At 44.7% G+C, this 25,695-nt stretch overlaps 2 protein-coding genes across 4 annotated transcripts in view; one reads left to right on the plus strand and one right to left on the minus strand.

Moving 5' to 3' along the window:
• The window catches only part of PSMB7 (proteasome 20S subunit beta 7), a 118,830-nt gene extending 115,468 nt beyond the window's left edge, over positions 1-3,362 (plus strand). The window contains exons 7-8 of the mRNA XM_082263335.1: positions 2,882-3,033; positions 3,166-3,362. Coding sequence (XP_082119461.1) covers positions 2,882-3,033; positions 3,166-3,277 — 264 coding nt within the window. The 3' untranslated portion in view covers positions 3,278-3,362. The remainder of the gene's footprint in view (positions 1-2,881; positions 3,034-3,165) is intronic.
• An 8,262-nt stretch (positions 3,363-11,624) lies between these two features.
• The window catches only part of NEK6 (NIMA related kinase 6), a 404,599-nt gene continuing 390,528 nt past the window's right edge, over positions 11,625-25,695 (minus strand). For all 3 annotated transcript variants that reach the window (XM_082263334.1, XM_082263332.1, XM_082263333.1), the window contains one exon: positions 11,625-11,919. In XM_082263334.1, coding sequence (XP_082119460.1) covers positions 11,809-11,919 — 111 coding nt within the window. In that variant the 3' untranslated portion in view covers positions 11,625-11,808. The remainder of the gene's footprint in view (positions 11,920-25,695) is intronic.

Here is a 25,695-nt window from a genome sequence, read left to right on the forward strand (position 1 = left end):
GTTATGTTTTTCATGCTGTTTTTGAGTCACGTGACCTATAAAAAACACACCATAAGCATAGTAAAATTGCATCAAAGTTGGGTGCATTTTCGGTGCCATTGTTGGGAAAATGCCAATAACACCATTTTCGGCCGATATGTTTCGTCCGCTGAAATTTCGGTGCATCTCTAATTGAAAAAATTTGAGACAGTGTATGAGAACTACTTTATCTGATGGCTCAGACCTAAGTCGACCAATAGCATTAAAATGCAGAACTAAAGCTCCTACAGTTTTTTTTTTTTATTATTTAAGGTGGGGAGGGGCAACATTATTTTGCAAGGGCCCAGTTTTCACTTAGCTTTTTCAACTTAGGATTTTGTTGTCCATGTCCCATATTGTTCTTTGAACAGTGCTGGTCCTAGCTACAAATCCAATGATGAGGAAACACCACTCAAGGTGTGAGTGCTGCAAGTCTAGTATTGCTTCCAAAGCAGAGGTGCTTGTCTCTGAGATCAACAGATAAAAATTGATGTATGGCGGCACACTCCAGAAGGATGCCAAAATCTTTACCAACAAATAAAAAGACATAAAGCACAGTGAGCACCAGGAGATAAAAATGTTAATGTGTTTCACGCAGATAACCACGCTTAATCATAACATTTTTATCTCCTGGTGCTCGCTGTGATTTTTATGCTATTATTTGTTGATCACTACAATAAAGATTTTGGCATCCTTCCGGAGTGTGCAGCCATTCATCTATTTTCTCCCTGGTCATAGCTACGGTATATAATTAGTTGACCTGGATAAAATACAGTACAATTGGAGGTTCCACTGCTCCCTCTGTATGTAAAAGTAGAATGCCGATTCTAAACGTGTTCAGTAATGAGCCCCCAAGTTCAATGGGACTATAGAATGATCAAAAAAATTGGCTAGGGTTCAAAAAGGGGTCGGTTAGTGTCTGATGTCAATATGTAGCTAATAAATGATAGAAAGTTGTTTAGAGCGCCTTATTTTTTGAGGTCTCTAAGTGAGGTAGCTTGTGCCAAGACAGTGTTCTTATCGTGCGCTGTCACTGGTCTCGTTTACTAGCCTGCTTTGCGTCATCTTTGTAATCATCCACCTTCCCCTTTCCAGGAACGGTATACGAACATGTTCACTTGCTGTACTGAGTGTACTGAGTGTACTCTCCCGCCTCAAACTCTGCTGGAGTGTCCGTGAGTTCGCAGATGGTAACAGGAGTGGTGCCAAAGAACTGATTTCTGTTCATATGCTAAAAATTCAGCATTCTAACTATAATGGCTGCTGCCAATAGCAAGAGTATCCTCAACAGTATTCACAATAAGCCCCCGTTCACACTGGGGCGACCTGTGAGGCGACCTGGTCGCCTCACAGGTCGCCGCAGGTCGCCTCCCATAGGGAAGCTGCGGACCGGTTCTGATAGGAGCGACACAAGTCGCTCCGACTCAGAAAAAGGGTCCGGAGCTTCTTCGGGGCGACCAGGAGGCGACCGCCATAGACTTCAATGTTATGAAGTCCGTGGCGGCCGCTCCGAGGTAGCGGCGCGCTGCTCGCCCAGCGACCTCGGGGGTCGCGGTGCGAAGTAGCGTCGCCCCAGTGTGAACGGGGGCTTATATTATTCATTGTGATGTTTACATTCGTTTTTGCTATATTTCATACTTTTGAGGGGTTAATGAATGCTTTGAAACTTCATGAATGGTTTGCCAAGTTTGGTGACCCCTGTTTTTAACACACAAATCCAGGCACTCAGAATTGTACCTTCTTTTTGCCCTCTAATTGTAGCTCGCAAACTGCCTGCGTTTCCACGGTACTTATTACTAACAATTACCTGTGTGAAAGGATGTAACCTGTTTCAGATCTACTGTTGAGAGTCAGAGGCCACGTGGCTTTATGTTGGACTCCAGATAGGGTCCTAGAATCTATTTGACAATGCTCTTTTTGTCTACAACACTTGCTGTTTGAGAATGCACTGGCTTGGGGGTCAACAGATTTTAGAGTTTATAGCTTCATAAACTAAAGTTCTGGATGGACAATGGCATGCAGACTTGCTTGAGTGGTGGGACGTAGCATATTTTAGGAATCCTAATTGTCTGGAGCCGTTCACTTTATCATTTCATACAGATATGTGTGCATGTAGTCCCAGTGAAAAGGGATTTGCATCGCACCATGTTGGTATTGCAGTTGCCATACAACATTGCTGGTGTCTGGGATGGATATCGATGACCTACTTTATTGAATCTAAAGCCCCGTACACACGTACCGAATGTCGGCCGAACGATCGGCCGTCTTTTGTCCGGTGCTGTCCTGACGGTTGAAAAGTGCTAAAGACTGCACACGAATTTTGTCGGCCAACAACAGCCGACTGCAGAAGTAATGTCATGTGATGGTTAACTTTCCCTGTGTTTTTTTCTTTTCTGAGCATGCCCAGTCTTGCTCATCTGCTGTTATGTCGGCCGAATTCTGTACTGACTGAGGAACAATCGGCCGTTCTGGTGTTGGCCAACAAAAATTTTATAGCCTGCACACCAGATTCTGTTCGGCCGAAAATTTGCAGTCGGTTGTCGGAAGCATCATACTAACAAACCGAAAATCGGCCGATCGGTCGGTATCCGAATATTTACGGCCGACAATCGCTACGTGTGTACGGGCCTTTAGGGGGTCTGTGCTTTAAAGGGCTATACAGGACATCTCGAGGACAGGAAATGAAGGGAAACCTGTCCCCAGAGAAGACACAGTAACTTGTTGTTATATCTACACGTACATACACCACTGTGGCTGTTATGGACAAAAAAAATGTGCATCTGCCTCATGGAACTTAGTTGTATAGAGTCTTGTTTGGATTTACTGTATATAATTTGGATAAAATTTGGTTTTCTATCTGCAGGAAGAAGAGGCCAAACAATTGGTACGAGATGCCATAGCTTCTGGGATCTTTAATGACTTGGGCTCTGGTAGCAACATTGACTTATGTGTGATTACAAAGGATAAGGTGGATTACATACGCCCTCATAATGTGGCAAACAAGAAAGGTGTAAGGTAAGTACTCACAACCTTGAAGCCACTGTGGTACATCTAAATGTTTGCCCTTCAGACTCCAACTGAATAACATTTCGATCTCCCATTATGCAATATAAATTGTACAGTACATGCGTGTTTTCTGTTTTATAGATCTGGAGATTACAAGTACAAGAAAGGCACCACCGGTGTTCTGTCAGAGAAGATTACCCATTTCAACCTGGATGTAGTGGAAGAGAGTATTCAAACTATGGATACTTCCTAAGGTTATAGATCCTACTCCTTGTTTGTACTGAGTCGTAATATGTCAAATCTCTGTTCCTTTCTGAGAGATTCAATAAAAACGTAAACTGTCGTTCTGTTTATTTGAAATAATACTTTTACACACCAATGCATTAAAGCTGAACTCTGGGCAGATATAAAGGACTTTTATTTGCAAACTAAAGGCACACTGCCATATTTTCACTCAGGGTACCATTAACCACACCATTAACCACCTCAACTGGATGGACTCATGTCTTTTTTCAACCTCACTAACTATGTAAGATGTCCTCAGTCTTTCCCTCTGAGCGCATCAGTTGTTTTCCATTAGGCCTTCTTCATCAGTCTTCCTCTTTCACTGTCCAGTCAAGGAGTGGTGCTGGAGAGGAGACTGACAGTTGTGTTAGACAGGTATAATATCCACCATTTAATGTATTTCATCTGTGGATTTAGCTGTTTGCCTGCAGTCTAGCTTTAACAAATATGTGCTAAAAGTAGATCTAAAGGCAAAACTTCCCCATTTTGGATAGATTAACAAGAGTGTTCTAGCTCCTGTAAGATTTATTTTTGCCAACTGTGGCCCATTGCGGAGTTTTCCTTTTACTTCCTGTCTCATAGTCAAAACAGGAAGTGAGAGAAAATTTCTCTAAAGTGAGATGATCCCTGGTTGTCACCAGAGCTAGGGATTTAATTGGAAGATTTCCCCATTTTTCCGGTTCTTGGGACAACAAAATTTGGAATTTTCTTTTACTTTGGTGATAATGGTAAACAGGACTAATGAAGAGGGTTATTCTCCCTAACGAGGGCACACAGCAATACAAGCCTTAAAGGCATTCTATTCCCTCTCTGCTGTATCCAAAAGTTAAAAAAAAAGTTTAGCTTTTAGGTATGCTTTAAAACTTTTCCATGTTTTTCATGCAGTCATTTCTGTTGATTCCATGGATATACAGTGCCTTGTAAAAATATTCCTACCCCTTGAAATGATCCACATTTTGTCATGTTACAACCAAAAACGTAAATGTATTTTATTGGGATTTTATGTGATAAACCAACACAAAGTGGCACATCATTGTGAAGTGGAAGGAAAATGATAAATGGTTTTCAAAATGTTTTACAAATCAATATCTAAAAAGTGTGGTGTGCATTTGTATTCCGGGGGTATCCCGGTTTCCCCGAAACACATTGGCTCGATGTACTTTTCGCTATTTTCAAGAAACACCTAACACCTTCCTACTTGTACCTTATTGGAAAATGGGCGCTCCTTTCTACTTACCTTTCCAAATCTACATGCAGAATAACCCTGAGCCTGTACCTGAAGGAAGCAGCCCAAGCCCTAAGAGGGCTCAACGCCAGCATCCTTAAATTGGGCACAAACCACTGGAAGGGATTTCTTCCTACTTCCCATGTTATTACCCACTTATGATCATTGACTGATCATGTCAGTCCAGCTTGGTCTCCAGCCCTAACATGGATATATACTGTATATAGGGAAAGGGAATTTTGGTAAAGTACTTGCTTTGCTTTTTAATGAAAGTTATTTGATTCTTCAATTCAAGCAAAACCCAATCCATCAGGCTACTGTAGACCCAACACAATACCCAGTGAAATTTTCTTGGATTATAGTGATAGGAAAAAGTTACTTTGACAGCAAGTCGTTCTGTTAAAGCAGTGTTCCACCCAAAAGTGGAACTTCCGCTATAAAGGAGTTGTAAAGTCAGAAGGTTTTAAGATAAAAAAAAAACCTTGTGTGTAGCAGCCTCCCCAGCATCCTCTTAACACTTTTTTCTGAACCCAATCTCTGTCCAGCGATGTCCACAAGACCTTCGGCCGCCCGGGACTCTCCCTCCTGATTGGCTGAGACACAGCTGCGGTGCCATTGGCTCCCGCAGCCATCAGTCTGCCAATCGGGAGAGAGAGGGGGTGGGGCAGAATGGCAGCTCCATGTTTGAATGGACAGATGGAGCTGCAGCTCGGCTCGGGTGCTCCCCATAGCAAGCTGCTTGCTGTGGGGGGCACTCCATTGAAGGAAGGGGCCAGGAGCAGCAAAGAGACCCGAGAAGAGGAGGATCGGGGCTACTATGTGCAAATCCAACTGCACAGAGGAGGTAAGTATAACATGTTTAAAAAAAAAAGAGAATTTACAATCACTTTAAAACCTCCTCCCTGGCTCCTGTTTGTGAAACAGAGCTTTTGGGGAGGATGGGGGAGCAGGTACCAGATTTTGACAGGTACCTGCAGGGTCCTGGGTTTGATAACACTTTCAGTTTACTCTACTCTCCTTCCCTCTTACACACAAGCCAATCTATCTTCATGCCATCCCCTTTGCAAGGTTTGTCCTGTCCTGTCTTGTAAAGGACTTATCCTAATTGTACAGTGCATGACAGCAAGTCTTAGACCACAGGTTATACGTCCATACATTTAGATGATTGGACACTTACCAAAGCTTTTCTGGGAATGCCCCCCCCCCCGCCCCCCAGTGCACCCTCCTATAACACCACCCACTCCAAATTACTCCTTTTATTTTCCTATCTGTCCTTGGGTGATAGACCTCTTCTATAGGGAAGTACTCTAAACCATTTTTCTTATTGCCCCATGGCTCGCTAGCAGTTTGCAGATTAGTTGCACTCGATGCACTTCTTGATAACTCTGTACTGGCCCCCACGACAGGTTCAGGCACTGGATTCTGCATTCAGCTCTCACCTTGGCACATAGTGCAAGGCTTAGTTAGCCACAGGGTGCAATACAGGTTCAGAGCTGTGATCCGTTCCTATGGTACCCATTTAATTGTGGACAAAGTAAAAGTGAAAGAGGATGCTGACGGGTATCACGTTGGTCCTTGACTATAATATACAGTTCAGAACTGTGGAACAGGTAATAAACAAATATTGGCAGGTGTTTTTGGGATATTAAGGGATTTCACAGCTGGGGGCGGTGTCAGAGTACCTAATAACATGAAGAAAAAGAAATCCTTTATTAACCCTAGTACACAGAGATCTATGACATTAAGGATTTTGTATCGTGTGATACTAAAGGAGTAGTGTACGCTATAAAATGCCCTTGTGACCTGCTCTATATTGGAAGAACAAAGAGATCACTCAAGGAAAGAATAAAAGAGCATGTTCATAATATTAGTATAGGTTTTGATAAGCATTACTTGTCTATACCCTTCAGGGATAAACACAACAAAGACTTTAAAGGTCTACAATTTTGGGGCATAGAAGCCCCTAAAAAGCATTGGAGGGGAAGTAACTTTGTTCAGGAACTCAAGCAAGCGTGAATCGTGGTGGATATACAATCTAGGATCTTTGGTACCGGGAGGTTTGAATAAAGACTTTGATTTATGGTTCTTTTTTATTTATCAGTAGGAATATAGAACATTTAGTGATGGGGTTACTTAGTGAGATGTTAGCTGTGGATAGGAAACAAAATAGAAAATATGTAATGGATTATTTTCTTCTTATTTTAATCAAATTTTATAATATATTTTGTTATACTTTTTATTATTCATAAAAATGTGTCGCTGCTGACTTAGTTTTTGGAGGGGGTGGAACGCCGCAGAACTCCGCTTTAAGCCGATAAGCTGTTGCTGTTTTTATAATTTAGGGGGGATATGATCAACATGTATAGATACATAAGGGGTCCATATAGTGAACTTGGTGTTGAGTTGTTCACTTTAAGGTCATCACAGAGGACAAGGGGGCAGTCTTTACGTCTAGAGGAAAACAGATTTTGTCTCCAAATACAGAAAGGTTTCTTTGCCGTAAGAGCTTACATTGTTTACATTCCAGACGGTTCTCCTGCCAGGTTTGCCGAAAATCGTGGGAGGCCGGCGGCGATCCTCCCACGGTCTGCCTCCTGTGATCTTCAGCAAACCTGGCAGGAGAGCCGTCTGGAATGTAAACAATGTAAGACGGCTCTCCTGTCAGAGAGGCAGGGAAAGATTGTGTGATTTAGCTAAGCTGAATCACAGCTCTCTCTGCCTCTGTTCAATCCATTGCCCCCCACCACAGTCACACATTCCCAAAGACTCACTCCTAAACCTTGTGGACAGCCTTCCCAGAAGAGTTGAAGCTGTTATAGCTGCGAAGGTAGGGCCAACTCAATACTGACTAAATACAGACTAAAACTGGGATGCCATTAAACTTCATGTGCGTGTAAAGGCAGGCATCCAAATACTTTTGGTTTTTATATATATATACATACACACATACAGTTGTGCTCAAACATTTACATACTCTGCCAAAAATCATACAATGTTGTCATTAATATTGAAATATGACCGATCATGGAAAAAAACTGTCTTTTTATTTAGCGATAGTGATCATTTGAAGCCATTTATTATCACATAGTTGTTTGGCATGATATTTGGTATGATATAAAAATTCATACTGATTATAGAAATCACCCAAATGGCACTGATCAAAAGTTTACATACCCTGGAATTTTTGACCTTGGTACAGACACACAAGGTGACACACATAGGTTAAAATGGCAAAGTTTAATTTCCTTTTAAACTGCGTATATTGTATGTGTATAATTAGCCAGTGAGTTTGTTAGCTCTCATGTGCATGCACTAAGCAAGCTAGATACTGAGCCACGGGGAGCAGAAAATCACTTTCAAAAGACCTGCATAACAAGGTAATGGAACTTTATATAGTGGGGAAAAAAGATATCCAAAGCCTTGAATATTCCAGTCAGTATTGTTCAATCACTTATTAAGAAGTGGAAAATTTGGTGATCTTTTAATACCAAGCCAAGGTCAGGTAGACCAAGAAAGATTACAGCCACAACTAGCAGAAGAATTGTTTTAAGATGCAAAGAAAAACCCACAGCTAACCTCAGAAGAAACACAGGCTGCTCTGGAAAAAGACTCAAGGAGCACAATAGGATGATACGTCTACAGAAATGAGCTGCATGGTTGAGTTGCCCGAAAGAAGCCTTTACTGCTCCAATGCCACAAACAAGCCCCGGTATAATATGCTGGATAACACCTTACAGCTTCTGGCACACTGTAATCTAGAGTGAAGAGAACAAAATAGAGCTTTATAGTCACAACCATAAGCGCTCTGTTTGAAGAGGAGGAATACCATCCCACTGTGAAGCATGGTGGTGGCTTACTGATGTTTTTGGTAAGTGTGAGCTCTGAGGTACGGCAAATCTTGTGAAAGTTGGCAAGATGAATGCAGCATGTTATCAGAAAATACTGGCAGGCAATTTGCATTCTTCTGCAAAAAAGCTGTGCATAGGACGCTCTTTGAATTTCCACTATGACAGCCTAAGCACAAGGCCAAGCTTGACTCTCCAGTGACTACAGCAGAAAAAGGTGAAAGTTCTCCTGACCTTAAAGTGGAGCTCCACCTATAGGGGGAAGCTCCGCTTGTTTGCTTCCTCCCCCCACAATTGCCACCTTTCAGGGGGAAGGGGAGAGTGGGTACCTGTTTTTGACATTTGTCCTCACCCCCGGGTGACCTCGGAACTTCAGCCCCCCTCCTTCCTTCCACGTCGCCGGGCAATTCACACAGTGCTTCGTACATGCGCATTAGGGAGCCATATGTGAAGCCGCAAGGCTTCACTGCCGGTCTCCCTTACAAGGAATGGCAGGGTTAGCACCCCAGAGCTGATTGAAAAATAAGCTGAGGTGCCAAAATCGTGGGATCCCTGGATAGGTAAGTGTCCTAATATTAAAAGTCAGCAGCTACAGTATTTGGAGCTCTACTTTGATTTCATCGAGCCACTCTGGGGAGATCTCAAACGTGCAGTTCATGCAAGACTACCAGGGACTTTGCAAAACCTGGAGGAATTTTGCCAAGACAAATGGGCAGCTATACCACATGCAAGAATTTGTAACAAAGATACAGTAACTATTACAAAAGACTGCACGCTGTCTAAAGCTAAAGGGGTGTCGTGATCACGGGGTCAGGCTCGAAGACCAGTAGCTATAGCAGTGGAAGCTCACACAGGAACCCGCAGGATAGGAACACAGGCAGATGACGCAGGCTCACCTGAGGTGCGGAATCTAAGTACTGACCAGTGTTCATTAGAGCTCCTGACGGTGGAGAGATTTTGCTGTGTGTTAGCACCAGGTCACGGTCCTCAGGATAGCCCCACCAGGAGGTGAGCAAGCCAGGGTCCAATAGCAGGTAGGGATCAAGCAGAAGCGTAGTCGAGGTATAGCCAAGGTCAGTAACGAGTAGTTGCAGAATGGGATTAAGCAGAAGCAAAGTCGAGGAACAAGCCAAATGTCGATAACGAATGGTAGCGAAGATACGGACAGCATCGGGAGAGACAAGCGAGATATTGGCTGGAGAAGGCACAATATTCTGGCAACCAGGAAGTGCAGAGACATTGCTTAAATAGGGAAGATCATGGGAGGAGCAAAGAGTTCAAGGCAAATAAGATTCACAGCAGGATCATTCAATGATTTGTCCAGAAAACTCCCGCATTCCAGGTGGCTCAGCAAGCAGAGTCATTGCCAGAGACAGTGGCAGTCCCAGATTCAAGCCCAGGTCCTGACAAGGGTGCAAAAAAAACAGTACATATATTACCAATTCTCCAGGGGTAACTTCTGAGCACAACTGTGTGTGTGTGTGTGTGTGTGTGTGTGTGTGTGTGTGTGTGTGTGTATATATATATATATATATATATATATATATATATATATATATATATATATATATATAAGCATACAAAAGCATGGCATATGCCTTTCTATAGAAATAGAATGATGCTCAACGGCAGATGCAAGACTGTTCATTTTGAGAATTTGGAAGGGGGAAAGGATTATGTTCGTATTTCTATGTACATCATAAATGCAGTGTTTTTCCAGGCTACTTAGTTTGTTATACATTTGCCTGAGGCCCCGTTCACATAGGGGCGATCCGACTTGGGGGGGGCGACCTCCGAGGTTGCGGTGCGAGCAGCGCGCCGCGACCTCGGAGCGGCCGCCACGGACTTCATAACATTGAAGTCTATGGCAGTCGCCTCCGGGTCGCCCCAAAGAAGCTCCGGACCCTTTTTCTAAGTCGGAACGACTTGTGTCGCTCCTATTAGAACGGGTCCGCAGCTTCCCTATGGAAGGTGACCTACGGCGACCTGTGAGGCGACCAGGTCGCCTTAGTGTGAACGGGGACTAATACATTTCTGTGTATGCAGGCACTTTTTGTTTTTTTTTCTTTCTTTTTTTTTTCCTTGCAATTATATACAAATATTTGGGATTAATATAGGTCTAATAGAAAAAAAAGGTTAAACAGTCAAATGTTACATGAAAAGGGAAGACTCTTTCTGCCATCACTCTTTTATGTTTCTATACTTGTTTTAGGTCACTGACTTTTTAGGTAGGGAAGCTTTAGCAGAATAGTCCTAGAACATGACTTTAAAAAAAAAAAAAAAAAAAGAGCAGTGGAATCTTAAATAAATATCAAATTTTGGAGAAAAAGTTTATTGGCAAAGATTTATTTATTTTTTCAACCACAAAATAACACCTCCTTGAGAAAGCCATATGCTATTAACACTGGAGCAGATACTGTAACAGCAATGTTTTTTTATTTTTATAATCTTCTATAGCAGCCTTCCAGTATGGAATTTTGTGTTCTGCAGCTGGCCAAGGTTACCTGCAACTCTGCCACTCCAAAAGCCTGTGGAGTGCTTGAGGTTCCTCAACAGCTTTTGTAGCAATTCGCTCAATAGGAAAATATTACAGAATAAAAAGTTTGAGGGGCTCTTTCAGACTGCAGAACTTTCCGCTGGAGTTCACATTTAGAAATGATCTTTCACAGTTAATAGAAAAGAGATATTAACAGTTCTGACTCATTTTGTAGTGCCTGCTGCATGGTTGGCACTGCTTTTAAAGTTAATATACTGAAGTCTTAAAAAAATAACATCTTTCTTGGTAATAAACAAAACTTGCCATCAAAGCTGTTATGACATGTTGGGACACAGACCACTGATATGCAGTAAATCAATACCAGCAATATAAGCACTCTCCTCTTTTTTTTCTTACTAGCCCTTGTCCTCTTTCCCCAAGAAAAAAACATTCTAAACTAATTTCTGTCCTTTTTAAAATCTACTAACAATGAATTTACAAGCAATGATTTAGTAACTATTTGCAGATAGGAAAGAGTTTGTAGCAAGGTAGACAAATTGACTGCTGTGTGTGTACTACAGCAGATGGGTTTTTTTTTTTTAAAGCTGCATAATCTATAAAAATGGTTTGTATATTCAGTAGAAGAAGATAACCAGAGGAATTCTTTCAATGTTCACATTTGGATTATGTTTGGTGCTTTCCTGAATGCACCCATGTCATCATGATCTAATCTAAATCACAATCAACTCCCTTCATACGATCTACGTCTGCAATCCATTATAAATGTGTTGTCTCCTGGAAGTGACACGTTGAACCTGGCCTACAAGTCCTTTTGTAGCTAGGTCACTGAATTCAGAAGATTCCACTCTTCCTGGGTCATCTGCTTCTCAGAAGTAGTATTCAAGTAAGGTTTAAAGATCGGGTCTTCCTCCATAGGCTCCTCCTTTTTGGCTTCATGTGCTAGAAGTCCACACGTGCATCTGTTTTGCTATTTGATGGACGTAGCCAATATCTGGTCTTTGGTCTGGATCAGGGTAAATGCACATACTGACCAATTCTCGTAACTGGAAAGGCAAAATAAAACATTTTTTTTAGACAATGTGATTTAGCAGGCTATGGCAATAGTTATCTTCAGAAAAATAATTAAAGGGAAGGACTGCTAAAACATATTTGGTTTACATTTAAAGTGTATCTAAATTCAACACAAATGTAAAATGTTGCAGCTTGCTAGTCCTTCAATGTGGTTCAATTTTTCATGTTTTGCTTTATTTAAACCTAGCGAACCTACCAGTAATGCACCTCCTGTTCTAGAGTGACAATACTCACTTTACTGTTGCATAGTAACATAGTAGTTGAGGTTGAATAAGAACAATAGTCCATCCAGTTCAACCTGTGTAGGTGTGTGTAGACGTATTACATTCCCAAGATCAAAACATTCATGTCTAAGCGTCTTTTAAAAGTAGCCATACTCCCCACAGTTACCACCACTTGTGGTAGAGAATTCCACAATCTTATTGCCCTTACTGTAAAAAAAACCCTTGTGTAGCCTGAGGTTAAACCGCTTCTCCTCTAATCGCATTGTATGGCATCGTGTCCTCTTACACTCTTTGCAACTGAATAGTTTTTTTCTATGCCGAGATGACCGTTGAGGTATTTGAAAATCGCTATCATGTCCCCTCTCAGGCGTCTCTTCTCTAGGGAGAATAAATCGAGTGCTTGTAAAGGCTCCTCATAATTTAGGTCCTTCAACCCCCTAATTAGCTTAGTTACCCTTCTTTGGACTCTTTCCAGTTCCAGCACATCCTTTCTGAGGATTGGCGACCAGAACTGGACAGAATACTCCAGATGTGGCCTACTGTATCTATGAGGAGAAGCAATTTTTTAACTTAAGGACAGGAAGTGTGTTAGCCCAACAGAAATACTCCCCTCTCTATCTCCAATGAAAAAATTGAGAAGGGGGGGGGGGGTCGTGTCTTGTAATACACAGCTTAAAAAAATGCTAACTTTCTTTCTTTTCCTCTGTGACTGATCAGTTCACAGGGTTTGCAGCAGGATCAAAATGTTTTTTCTCTGTCGCTCATTGACAGACGTAGTCCTCTTGATTAATATCAGATTGGGTTATGCTGCCCTCTACAGGAGTAGGACTAGGCAGAAGGAAAAACGTTCTGGCCACACCTTAGGGGCAGTCCCAGAGGGTATATCCTCTTCCTGTCTGCTGCAGGAAATCAGTTTTTTTCTGTCTAGTCAGGAGTAAGGACCTAAGCTCCTTGCTGGGATCTTTTGGTCCTGGCAAGATTTTTTTAGAAAAACTTTTTTCTTTTTTTTTAGGTAGTTGTTTTCTCCAGTTTTCCTGTGAGATCTTCAAGCAAATCACGCCGGATCTGGGCGACGGGCTGGATGTTGAGATCCAGTGGTCACCCCAGCCGGCCTACGAGCGCACGCAGGCCATAGCTCCGCGCTGGGTCGGCCGCGACACATTCAAGTAAGTATGCGGGACCGGGCGACGGGCTGGATGTTGAGATCCAGTGGTCACCCCTACGAGCGCGTGCAGACCATAGCTCCGGGCTGGGTCGGCCGCGACATAGTCCCATTAGACGGGGACTGACCCTGCGAGTTGAACGTCTCGCTTGAACACCAGGAACCAGCAGAGTCACGGCGTCCGTATTGGTCGACAGCCCCCCATCTCGGTGGAGAGGGTACTGTGAAGAGAGGGTGCCCGTCAGTTCCTAAGGTGGTTTCAAAGTTTCATTTGAATGAGGACATGGTATTGTCTTCCCTGTGTCCTAAGCCCAGTCATCCTCGAATTCGCGTTGCATTCCTTGGATGTAGTTCGGGCGATCAGGGTATACTTGAATACTACGGATTCATTTCGTAATACGGAGTCACTGTTTGTGATCACGGATGGCCCTAAGAAGGGGTTGCCTGTTTTTCTGCCGCGACCATCTCTAGATGGATCAGACAGACGGTGGTATAGGCTTATTCTATTTAAGGGTCGGGATCCCCCGTTCCCTGTTAAGGCGCACTCTACGCGGGCGCTTAGTGTTTCCTGGACCTTCCGCCATCAGGCGTCAGTGGTTCAGGTTTTCAAGGCGACTACTTGGTCGTCGGTTCATACCTTTACAATATTGTATAAGGTTTATGTGATGGCATCTTCGGATGCCTCTTTTGGCCGCAAGGTTCCTGCAGGCCGCTGTTTGAGGAGACTGTTGGTCTACCTCGAGGGTTTGTTGGGTAGGTCTCATCTGTTTGCTCGATGAGTCCCTTGATACTTCTGGTTGGCTCCGGTTGGGCCTTCTGGATTTTGATTTCTGTTCCCACCCCTCATTTGTGGCACTGCTTTGGGACGTCCCAATCTGATATTAATCAAGAGGACTACGTCTGTCAATGAGCGACAGAGAAAAATGGATTTTTGTAAGATCTTACCGTAAAATCCTTTTCTCTTAGCTCATTGACAGACGTAGTACCCGCCCCTCTACTGTTGAGTTGGGTTGGGTTAAATTCTCTGACACTGCTTTGTGTCAGAACTGATTTCCTGCAGCAGACAGGAAGAGGATATACCCTCTGGGACTGCCCCTAAGGTGTGGCCAGAACGTTTTTCCTTCTGCCTAGTCCTACTCCTGTAGAGGGCAGCATAACCCAATCTGATATTAATCAAGAGGACTACGTCTGTCAATGAGCTAAGAGAAAAGGATTTTACGGTAAGATCTTACAAAAATCAATTTTTTTTTATTATTCAAATATATATATATTAAAATGCTTCCAATGATATCAACAGACCAAATTGTAGAACACATTTTTAGGTTTGCAAACACCTAAGTGCTCATGGTAAAAACTGTGATTATAAGGTTGATTCCATTTGTATTCCCAATAAGGTGTCTGTGCAGTACACAACATGCAGGTTTACTAACATGTTCGGAAAAGGAACTCAATGGGGTGCCAACTAAGTTCAGTATTAAAATACAAGATTAATTAAAAAGCCAATGGACAACTCGCATGTAAAAAGAGAAAGGCAGGCATGTCTGATTTATCTGCAGTCTGATGGTAGACACAGGTCTGGTCCTCGACTGATGTTTCTGCACCTCGCCGTGCTCAAAGACCATGGTGGATCGCAACTGGAAGTAACAGGGCCAGCGTGGAATGAAACAGGAAGTGATGTCACCAAGGGGGCTCCTTGGTGATATCACTTCCGGTTTCATTTGGGAACTTGACCTGTGCCTATCATTAGACTGCAGATAAATCTGACATGCCTGCCTTTCACTTTTTACATATGAGTTGCCTATTGGCTTTTTAATAAATGTGTGTTTTAACGCTGCACTTAGTTGGCACCTCCTTGTGTTTTTTTTCCAGAGTGACAGAGTTTGCTTCACTCTATGGGGCTGCTGCCACTTTCTGCTATGAAAGCCATGGACTGTTAGGGACTTTTTAACTTTGTGTGAGGTAGTACACACCTTCTCCAGGGCCATTTATATTTATTGCTTACTACTATGTACGACCCACCTATTACCCCAGTTTCCGGATGGTGATCAATCTCAACTTTTAAAAAGCATACAAGTTTAGGTTGTTGGCAATCTTTCCTTGTGACTCATAGTCTTCAGGTCATAACCTACCAGGGGCACTATATGCAAAAAAATATCTAGATACGCCTTGTGTTTTTGTGGGTTCCTCTGGGTGATCCAGCTTCCTTCAACAGCTCAACACATACTCATATTTTAGTAATCCACCGAACTAGCTACAGAGTGTACATGAGTATCAAAATACCAGTAAAAGCAGTCACTGGTTTAGTATATAATATGTAAACAAACTTTTAATTCATCTTGATAGCTCTTTAGTATTATGTTGTCCTTTATGCCAGCTGCACTTTACCTAAGAAAACGTGAACTGCAAGTTTGTATTCATTACATTTATCTGGTCTTCTGAGACTCTGCTGTTTTATTGTATTTATTCCTAAAGACAGACAATATCTACTGTACAGTTAGATCCCTTTGTTTCTGTTCTAATTTAGTGCTCTTAGAATACAAGTGTCTAGAACCAGTTCTATGTGCCAGTCAGGTCTTAAGGCACAGCCTCAAGCTAGTGATCATTCCTCATTATCTAAAGACAACTACACAGCCAATTATTTCAAAGGTAATGGGCAGTGTCCAAACTGACTAAAAAGGTAATTCTTCTTGATAGGTGGTGCTGTTCCAGAAACATTTTACTACTACAATAATAGACATGGTCTCTGAAGAAAATACAAAATAAAGACTATATAAAGCATATCATTATTAATGGCTAGCCTGTTGTGACTGACTGTGGAACTATCGGCAGTGGTTGGCTATCACTAGGAAATCTATGCCACGCATTCAGTTATACTACTTAGTAAATTTGAGTATCTGATATGTTGCTAGAGTTTTTGTATAGATACACTACAAATAACCTCATGTAGACCTGTGCAGAATTTAAGGTTAGCTTTGAAGGTTTACCTAAACCCAGGAACAAAAGTTAAATTATTTTGCAGTTTTCACATCCTTATATGTGGTGGCAGCCTTTATTTTCTTCTTTAAGGCTAAGTGCATTTTCTGCAAGTATAGAAAAATACCTGTTGATTCAAAAAAATATATATATATATATTATAACTTCCTGTGGACTAAACTAAAATCTGACAAAGTTTTTAGCTTTCTTAGCTATTTTCTGTAAACTATTTAAAATATTCTCTTAGCTCCTGTTACCTGCCTGAGAAGATATCCATTCTGTTGAGCTGAAAGGTCAGGCTATACATATAAGTTCAGCAGAATATGGTTATATTATGATAGGGTTTAAAGGTTTTTTCCACATACATTGTTTTAATTTAAATTATATAATGAAAAAATATATTCAATAAATCCATTAATTAAGTGCCATGACATGAAATCTGCTTTTGCTGTGTGCAGGTTGCATATAAAACTGGAGGCGAAACGGTTGCTCCATAGGTTTATGGAATGTACTTAGGCTAGTACATGTCCTATTGAGTTCCACCAACAGATACAAAAATAAACTTTTTGCATCCTCAGAAGTCCAAACCCCTGTTGATCCAAAAGAAGAATAAAACACGCTTTTAAAGCATGGTGTAATTTGGAAATAATTTCTTCCTAAACCCCAAAGTCAATCAGATACTCTCTGGACTACATTCAAGACTTTTGGTTTCCTTTAAATATTAATAGCTAGTTTTTCTTAATGCTTTTATGAGCATTTTTTCCATGTTAAGGAATCATTTCCATTAGGGATCGACCGATTATCGGGGGCTGATCTGCACTTTTCCCGATATATCGGAATCTGCCCCAGAGGTTACTGATATTGCAGATATTTCGGGAAAGTGCATGTACTGGAGTGATGCCTGCAGCTAGAGGAATCACCCCAGTACCGGCGTCCATAGCCGATGGTCGGCTGTCTTGTAATGATGGCCGATGCGGACGTCCCCCCCCCAGCCGCCTTCCGCTGCTCGCCCGGGCCTCTCGTCCCACCGCATTCGGCTCTGATCGGGTCTCCATGTAAAAACCCTGAAGTGATGTCATTACATCACTTCCGGGTACTCTGCGCCAGATTAAAAAAAATTACAGCATTCAAAACAGCCAAACTTGGCGTTTTGAATGCTTTTAAGTGCAGAGGAGGGGTTTGGGGTCTTTTAGACCCCCAGATCTCTCCACAACAGTACCTGTGAAGTGATTAAAAAAAAAAAATACAACATTTTTTTTCAAATGTACAAAAATATCGGCCGATACCACTTTTCAATGGCTAAAATATCGGTATCGGCAACAAAAAAACGATATCGGTCGATCACTAATTTCCATATCCAGAGGTTAAAAGATAAGTTCACCTTTTTAAAAAAATATATTTTTGAAAGGAAAATAATGTGGATTTATTATTTTTCTTTACTGACAGCCTGTAAAACATTGCACCTATGATTAGCAGATCTAGCAGGCTCTTGCAGACAATGTACGAACAGGCAGTTACCTACTGACAGGAAGCATCAATGAACTACCTAGAGCGCTTAACGCTGCCCTGGTAGTTAATTGAGAACTATGTCGGTACTTGTAGTTTCCCATTCAAAGAACTCTGTAAATGAATGATGCGCCTGTGTGAGCAGAGCCCCACACGTCTGCAACACTTTTAAATTGTGACAGCAGGCACGGGGGCAGCTGCAGCAGTAACATGTTATAGAACATTTGGGCAGTCTCCATCCCTGTATATAACAAATCTGAAGAGAGAAAGGGGATTAAAGAAGGCGTGTGTGTGTGGAAACCAACGGGCCCTTGGTTTGCTATACTTACCCATTAGTCTGCTGACAAACGAAATAAACCTGTCTAACATAATAGGTTAAAAACAGGGGTTTAGTTAACACACATTTGCAAATGCATGTATAAGCTGCAGGCCACTCCACGGCACCCTGTGTATCCTGCAGTCCTAACTTCCTAGCACTACTCAACCTGAGTGTCTCCAACATGGAAGTACATGAATGCTGATGGATGGGAAACAGGTGAGCTTGGAGATGGCCCAATCCTCCCCCAACCTGCTCCCATCCATGACTGGTATTGAAAAACGAATGGCTATGTATTAGCCATAGGGTGCAAACTAAACTAACTTTTTAGTTTGCACCCTATGGCTAATACATAGCCATTTGTTTTTGAATACCAGTCATGGATGGGAGCTGGTTGGGGGGAGGATTGGGCCATATCCAAGCTCACATGTTTCCCATCCATCCATCAGCATTTATGTACTTCCATGTTGGAGACAATCAGGTTGAGTAGTGTTAGGAAGTGTTAGGACTGCAGGGATACACAGGGTGCCGTGGAGTGGCCTGCAACTTACACATGCATTTGCAAATGTGTGTTAACTAAACCCCTGTTTTTAACCTATTATGTTAGACAGGTTTATTTGGTTTGTCAGCAGACTGGTGGATAAGTATAGCAAACTAAGGGCCGGTTGGTATCCACACACACGCCTTCTTTAATCCCCTTTCTCTCTTCAGTTTTGCAGTAACATGTTACACCCTGAATATGGGTTAACCGTGTTATAAATTGTGAATTAATCCTTTAAAATTCTTTTCCTCTAAGCATAGAGTTCTTCCTTGTCTTAGCTAGTTGTGATAGGCCTAAAGTAAACAACTGTCCAGGTTCTCTATATAGGTATCTTTACATATTTAGACAATGTAATCTAATCCTCAAATTGCCTGCTCTCAACCTTTCCTCATAGTTGAGGTTCTCCATGCCCCTAATTATTTTTTTTTACAGTTTTGCAATAACCTATTTGTGTTATCCTAGGAAAAAGTATCTGAATCATTTTAGAGGGTAACTGGAGTCAGTTGTCAGTTTGACCTACCATGCTGTAATAAAATAGTTCTAAATTCAAAACTTGTTTTACCTTAATGCATTCCCTGAATTAAGGTAGAAAACTGCCCCAATACTTGCTCTGCCATTCCTCCATCCCTTAACATTTACCTGTCTCCTGTCACCAATCTAGCTTTGTCCCGGCTGCAGGACCATTGCTCTCTCTTTCTGGTCTCACAGGAGACTCTGAGAGCAGGGGGAGTCATTGGCTCCTGCTGCTGTCAGTCAAATCCTTAAATGAATACAGGTGAATGAATTGGAATTCCAATGTAATTCAGGTAATCAATAGTTGTCACCAGAACTAGTGTCCCCATTGAAAGATTCCCCCTCTATTACTGTTCTTGGGAAAACCCAAAATTTGGGATTTTCTTTTACTTTTGATGATTATAGTAAACAGGAGAAATGGGAACAGGGAATCTTCCTAATGGGGGCACGGACAGCAATAAAAGCCATCCAGGTGTTCTAATCCCTCTTCACTCTGTCCAAAATGGGAAAAAAATGAATTTTTGTAAAATCTTACCTGTAAAATTCCTTTCTCTGAGTCCTCCGACAGTCGCCGCCTCTTCATATTCGTCACATATGGGGTATTAGACTTTGCTCCGAAGGAGTAGCTAGGCAACAGAATATGTTAACATTAAAGCTTTTAACATATCCCACCCTCAAGGGGTGGTCCCCTCAGTCAATACCCTCCTACTTCCTGCAACCATATCTCAGTTTTTGTGGAATAGCAGTAGAGTATACAACCAAACCCCAAAAGAGGGGCGGGGGCGGCGACTGTCGGAGGACTCAGAGAAAGGAATTTTACAGGTAAGATTTTACAAAAATTCAGTTTTCTCTTACGTCCTCCGACAGTCGCCGCCTCTTCATATTCGTCACATATGGGGACGTCCCAAAGCAGTGCAAACATGAGGGGTGGGAAACGCATCCGCGCCGAAAAGGCAACGCAGTCTCCGCATCAAAGAAAGGAACCTTACCAAAGGAAGGAACCCAGCTGGGCAACAGGAAAAAACAGGTGCTCAACAGGAGCAACAACCCAGGAAAAAACAAATAACCAGGGGATAAAAAACTTATCCCAACAGCCAGTGGTCCCCACAAGGGACCCTAGGGAACCGCCGCACTAAGAACCTTGCGGCCAAAGGAAGCATCCGCAGATGCCTGAACATCTACTTTGTAGAAGTTTGTGAAAGTGTGCACGGTCGACCAAGTCGCCGCCTTGCACACCTGGGCCACAGAAGCCCCATGACGACAGGCCCAAGACGTACTCAGAGATCTAGTAGAGTGCGCCTTCACAGGCACAGGGGGAACCTTCCCCTGCAAAGCATAGGCCAGTTCAATGGTCTGCCTGATCCATTTGGCGATGGTAGAGGCTGACGCCGCCATGCCCTTCCGAGGACCCTCTGGAAGAACAAACAAGGAATCCGTCTTTCGAAAAGACTCAGTCGATTTAAGGTAAACCCTTACCGCCCGAACAACATCCAGAGAATGTAATCTCACCTCCTTTGGATGTTTAGGCTTCGCGCACAGCGAAGGCAAGACAATATCCTCATTAAGATGGAATTCCGAAACTTGTTTCGGAAGAAAAGAAGGATTAGGTCGCAAGACCACCTTATCCAAAAGAACAACCAGATACGGAGACTTGCAGGACAAAGCTGCCAGCTCCGACACTCTGCGAGCCGAAGTGATCGCCACCAAAAAGGCGACCTTTTTGGACAACATAGACAACGAGATCTCCCTGATCTGTTCAAAAGGAGCACGTTGCAACACAGACAGAACGAGATTCAAGTCCCAAGGGGGCAAAGGATCCCTCCTAGGAGGAACCAGATGCCGCACACCCTGAACAAAAGTGCCAACCAAGGAGTTGGAAGCCACGGGACGTTGAAAACAGAACGGCCAGCGCAGACACCTGACCCTTTATCGTAGCCAACGCCAAACGCTGATCGACACCCGTTTGAAGGAAGGACAGCACTCGGGAAACCGAGTAAGTGCGGGGTGAAAACCCCCTGGACTCACACCAGGCAAAATAGGCCTTCCAAGTACGGTAATAAACCTTCCCCGAGGAAGACTTCCTCGCGTTGATCAAAGTATGAACGACCTCTGGGAAGAGACCCTTCTCCTTCAGGACCTCGGTCTCAACAGCCAGGCCGTCAAAGCCAGCGACTGTAAAGCAGGATGGAATATCGGTCCTTGAGACAGGAGATCGTCTCGAAGAGGCAGACGCCACGGGGCGTCGACCGCCAGATTCACGAGGTCTGCGTACCAGGACCGGCGAGGCCAGTCCGGTGCCACAAGAATCACCGTGCTGCGTTCCGAGTGTAACCTGCGAAGGAACCTGGACAGCAACTGAATCAGTGGAAACGCATACATAGATAGTCCGCCTGCCAGTTCTCCACCCCCGGAATGAGAACCGCCGTTATCGCCGGGACATGAGTCTCGGCCCAAGACAGAATGTCGGCCACTTCTCGAGCCGCTCGGGCACTCCTGGTGCCCCCTTGGTGGTTGATGTAGGCCACCGCCGTGGCATTGTCCGTCTGCACCCGAACCGGGCAGCCCTGCAGCCGGTCCGTCCAGTGACGAAGACAGAGACTTATCGCACGCAATTCCAGAATGTTGATCGGAAGGGAAGACTCCCCCTCCGACCAAGTTCCCTGGGCGGACAGAACGCCCAGAACACCACCCCAGCCCGACAGGCTGGCATCCGTGGTGATCACTGTCCACGAGACAGGACGAAACGACTTGCCCCCGGACACCATCGGGGACTGGAGCCACCACAGAAGGTCTCTTCTGGTGCGATGACTCAACGAGATTTGAAGATCCAGAGATTGAGGTCGCCCGTCCCACCTGGACAGGATCTCCGCTTGGAGACCCCGCGTGTGAAACTGGGCGAAGGGAATCGCCTCGAAGGCCGAGACCATCAATCCCAGACATCTCATGCACGTCCGCAGAGACGAGTGCGGAACGTCCCTGAGGGACCTGACTTCCTCCTGAAGAGTTCTGAGCTTGTCTTCCGGCAGGAAGACCTTCGCCTGCACCGAGTCCAGAATCATTCCCAGGTAGGGAAGACGAACCGACGGACTCAGTGTCGACCTTGGAAAATTTATCATCCAACCAAACTCCTGCAGAGTTTGCATCGTGACAGACAGGTCCTTCTCCAGACCCTGGCTGGTCGCAGACCGAACCAGAATGTCGTCCAGATACCCCAGGACAGAAATGCCCTGGGCCCTCAATAATGCCAGAACCGGTGCAAGCACCTTGGTGAAAACCCGCGGAGCCGAGGCGAGACCAAAAGGCAACGCCACAAACTGGTAGTGATCCTCCGCAATGGCAAATCGAAGGTACCTCTGGTGACCCTCGAAAATGGGGATGTGAAGATACGCATCCTTCAAATCGATGGAGGCCATGAATTCCCCCAGAACCAGGGCAGCCACCACCGACCGCAGGGATTCCATGTGGAACTTGCGAACCCGCACAGAGCGGTTCAGAGCCTTCAAGTCCAGAATTGGACGAACCTTGCCCTCCTTTCTGGGCACGGTGAACAGATTGGAATAAAACCCCCGAAATCTGTCCCGATGAGGCACCGGAACTACCACTCCCTGAGCCCTCAGGTCCCGCACCGCCAGATGCAGGTCCCGTAAACGCTCTGGAGACAGTTGAAGATTTGAGGGAAAAAATCTGCTCTCCGGCCGAGAGAGAAACTCGATCTTGTAACCAGATCGAACGATCTCCTGAACCCATCTGTCCCGCACGCGGGCCAACCAGGGCTGAAGAAAACCGAGCAAGTGTCCCCCCACCCCAAAACTGGGTGAGGGCGCCCCTTCAGGCCGCACTGTTATGGGCTGCGGATCCGGATTGACCGGACTTCTGTTTTCCAGACCAGGGCTTCTTCTGAGAGCCTTGACCTTTGAACGGTTTGCCCTTGTAGTGCGACCGAAAGGCACGAAAGGACCCCTGAGGGGGCCGAAAATTAGCATGCTGCTTCCCAGAAGCCCCCTTAGCCTTGGGGAAATGGGGCAAGAGAGTGCTCTTACCTCCGGTGATCCCCTTAATCAACACATCCAAGGACTCCCCAAAAAGGCGAGACCCATCATAAGGCAGATTGGCTAAGGTCTTACGTGAAGACTGGTCCACCGACCAACATTTCAACCAAACCAGGCGGCGAGACAACACCGCCACGCTGTGCACACGTGCAGCCAACGGGACTAGGTCCAAGTCCGCATCACACAGATACATGACACCCTGGTGGATTTGATCCACCATATCCAGGGTCGGCGGCGAGGCCGAATCGGCCACTAGGACGCGCCTAAGCATCTGCGTCCAACTTGCGACCGCCTGGGCCGCCATGAGAGAGGCAAAAAGAGCCTTAAGCATAGAACCCGTAACAGAATAAGTATGACGGGCAAGAGACTCCAATCTCCTATCCGTGGCATCACGGAACACAGGGGAATCCTCTGCAGGAATCGCAGTGGATTTGTTTAAAACCGCAATTGCGTGATCCACTGGGGGTGGCACACACCACCTTTCATCAGTGGAAGGCGAGAAAGGATAACGCAGCTTGAACCTACTTGGTACAGCAAAAGGTTTGCGCAGATTGCGCCATTGTTCCTTAACAGCGCGCTGAAAATCATCATTGCAGGGAAAAACCTGCGGCGCCCTGCGTTTTCTCTGCGTCCCATAAGCCGCCAAGGCAGCGGGGGGACACACTTCATCCTGCAAACGCAGCGTTTGTTTTATGGAAGCAATCAATTCATCCATGATTGCAAGCTCTTCAGGCGAGCCAGGGGGAGAATTATCAACCCCTTCAACTTCAGCCTCCACCTCGGACCCCACTAGATCCAGGGAGGAGCGGGACCCCGATATGGAGGCCCCCGCCATAACAACCCCTTCACCTTCACCCTCAGAATCAGAGGAAAGAGCAACTCTGGGTCTTTTAGTAGATTGAGCAGCCACCAGCATCTGCACCTGAGCAGCAAGGCCAGCCACAATAGTGGCTAAATCCCCCCCTAGGGGGGAAACAGCGGTCCCCTGACTTTCCACCAAGGCGGTAGGAAATTTGCCCTCCTGAGAATCCATTGCCCCTATAACAAATGCCGGATAATAAAGGGTTAACTGCCCCTTTTAACACGCGCGGCGAGTGCAGCCCACCGCACCACACACAAGCACAATGAGACCCCCACAGGGACAATAAAACTGACACAGGCAATGGATAGGGAGGATATAACCTGAGGAGACCCTCGCCGCTGCTGCTGCCTCGATCGGTGTTCCTGGAGAAGAGGAAGTGATGCTGCCAGGGCGCTCTATGAAAGCCTATGGGAGGCTACAAGAAAATGGCCGCCATGCATGTAGAACATGCGGCCGGAGCGAGTGTAGGCAAAATGGCGCCGAAACCGCCGCTCCACAGTACAGTAATGCACACATGTCTGTATATAACAAAACATGTCAGATCGCCGCAGCGATCGCTGTATAATGCCCAAACATGCCACAAAACATGCCCCACAGCACACAGCTTCTCACACTGACAAGGCTGACACACACAGTGTCACACAGCTCCCCCCCCCCCCTTGCAGCCCACAGCATGCAGCCGAGAGATAGGGAGACAAACAGTGTGAATAGAGGCAAGTTACACAGTCCCAGACTGACACCCCCCCAGACAGACAGGTCCCCACATAAATACACTTACCTCACAATGGCGTGGGGGACCCGCACAGGCGAACAAGCCGCTGCACATGAGGCAGGGAGAGTCGCATACAAGACGCACAGAATGGGGGTTAAGAAACCGCACAGCGTCCAGTGAGGTAGCCACCTCACCAATCATCCCTGCACCGACAGGGATGGGTCGTTCACTGTGCCAGGAGCGTTACCTGGCTGAACGCTCGATGGCAGGCTGGGAAGCCACTGACCCACGACCTGCGACCAGGGGGATCAGCCCGAGACCCAGCCCGCATGATCCTCTTCATCCGAAGAACTAACTAAAGCTGACAAAAAGAACAGCTAAGTAAAGGTAGAGAGAAAACTCAAACAAAAAATCAAAAAAGAAGAAAGAGTCTGGGGCACAAAGCCCCAGCACAGAGAGAGCCAGCCACTCCTGACAAGCTAGACATTAAAACTGAGATATGGTTGCAGGAAGTAGGAGGGTATTGACTGAGGGGACCACCCCTTGAGGGTGGGATATGTTAAAAGCTTTAATGTTAACATATTCTGTTGCCTAGCTACTCCTTCGGAGCAAAGTCTAATACCCCATATGTGACGAATATGAAGAGGCGGCGACTGTCGGAGGACGTAAGAGAAAAAACGTTTTGCCTATAGCTTTACTTTAAGCTGCTCTTCTTAAGCCGGTTATGGACAGATCAAAATTTTCTGGTTCAGCACGAGCATTCTGAATTCAGATCCATGTATGGGCAACCTGGTTGCGCTAAAGTCCATCGATTGACTTTAGTAAAACAAGCTTGTTGTTTTTTTTTTTTTCAATCACTGCTGACCGCTATAGTGACAGTGGTATTTGTA

This window comes from Pelophylax lessonae (genome assembly GCF_965119305.1).
Source record: "Pelophylax lessonae genome assembly, chromosome: 7".
Taxonomy (NCBI): Eukaryota; Metazoa; Chordata; class Amphibia; order Anura; family Ranidae; genus Pelophylax; species Pelophylax lessonae.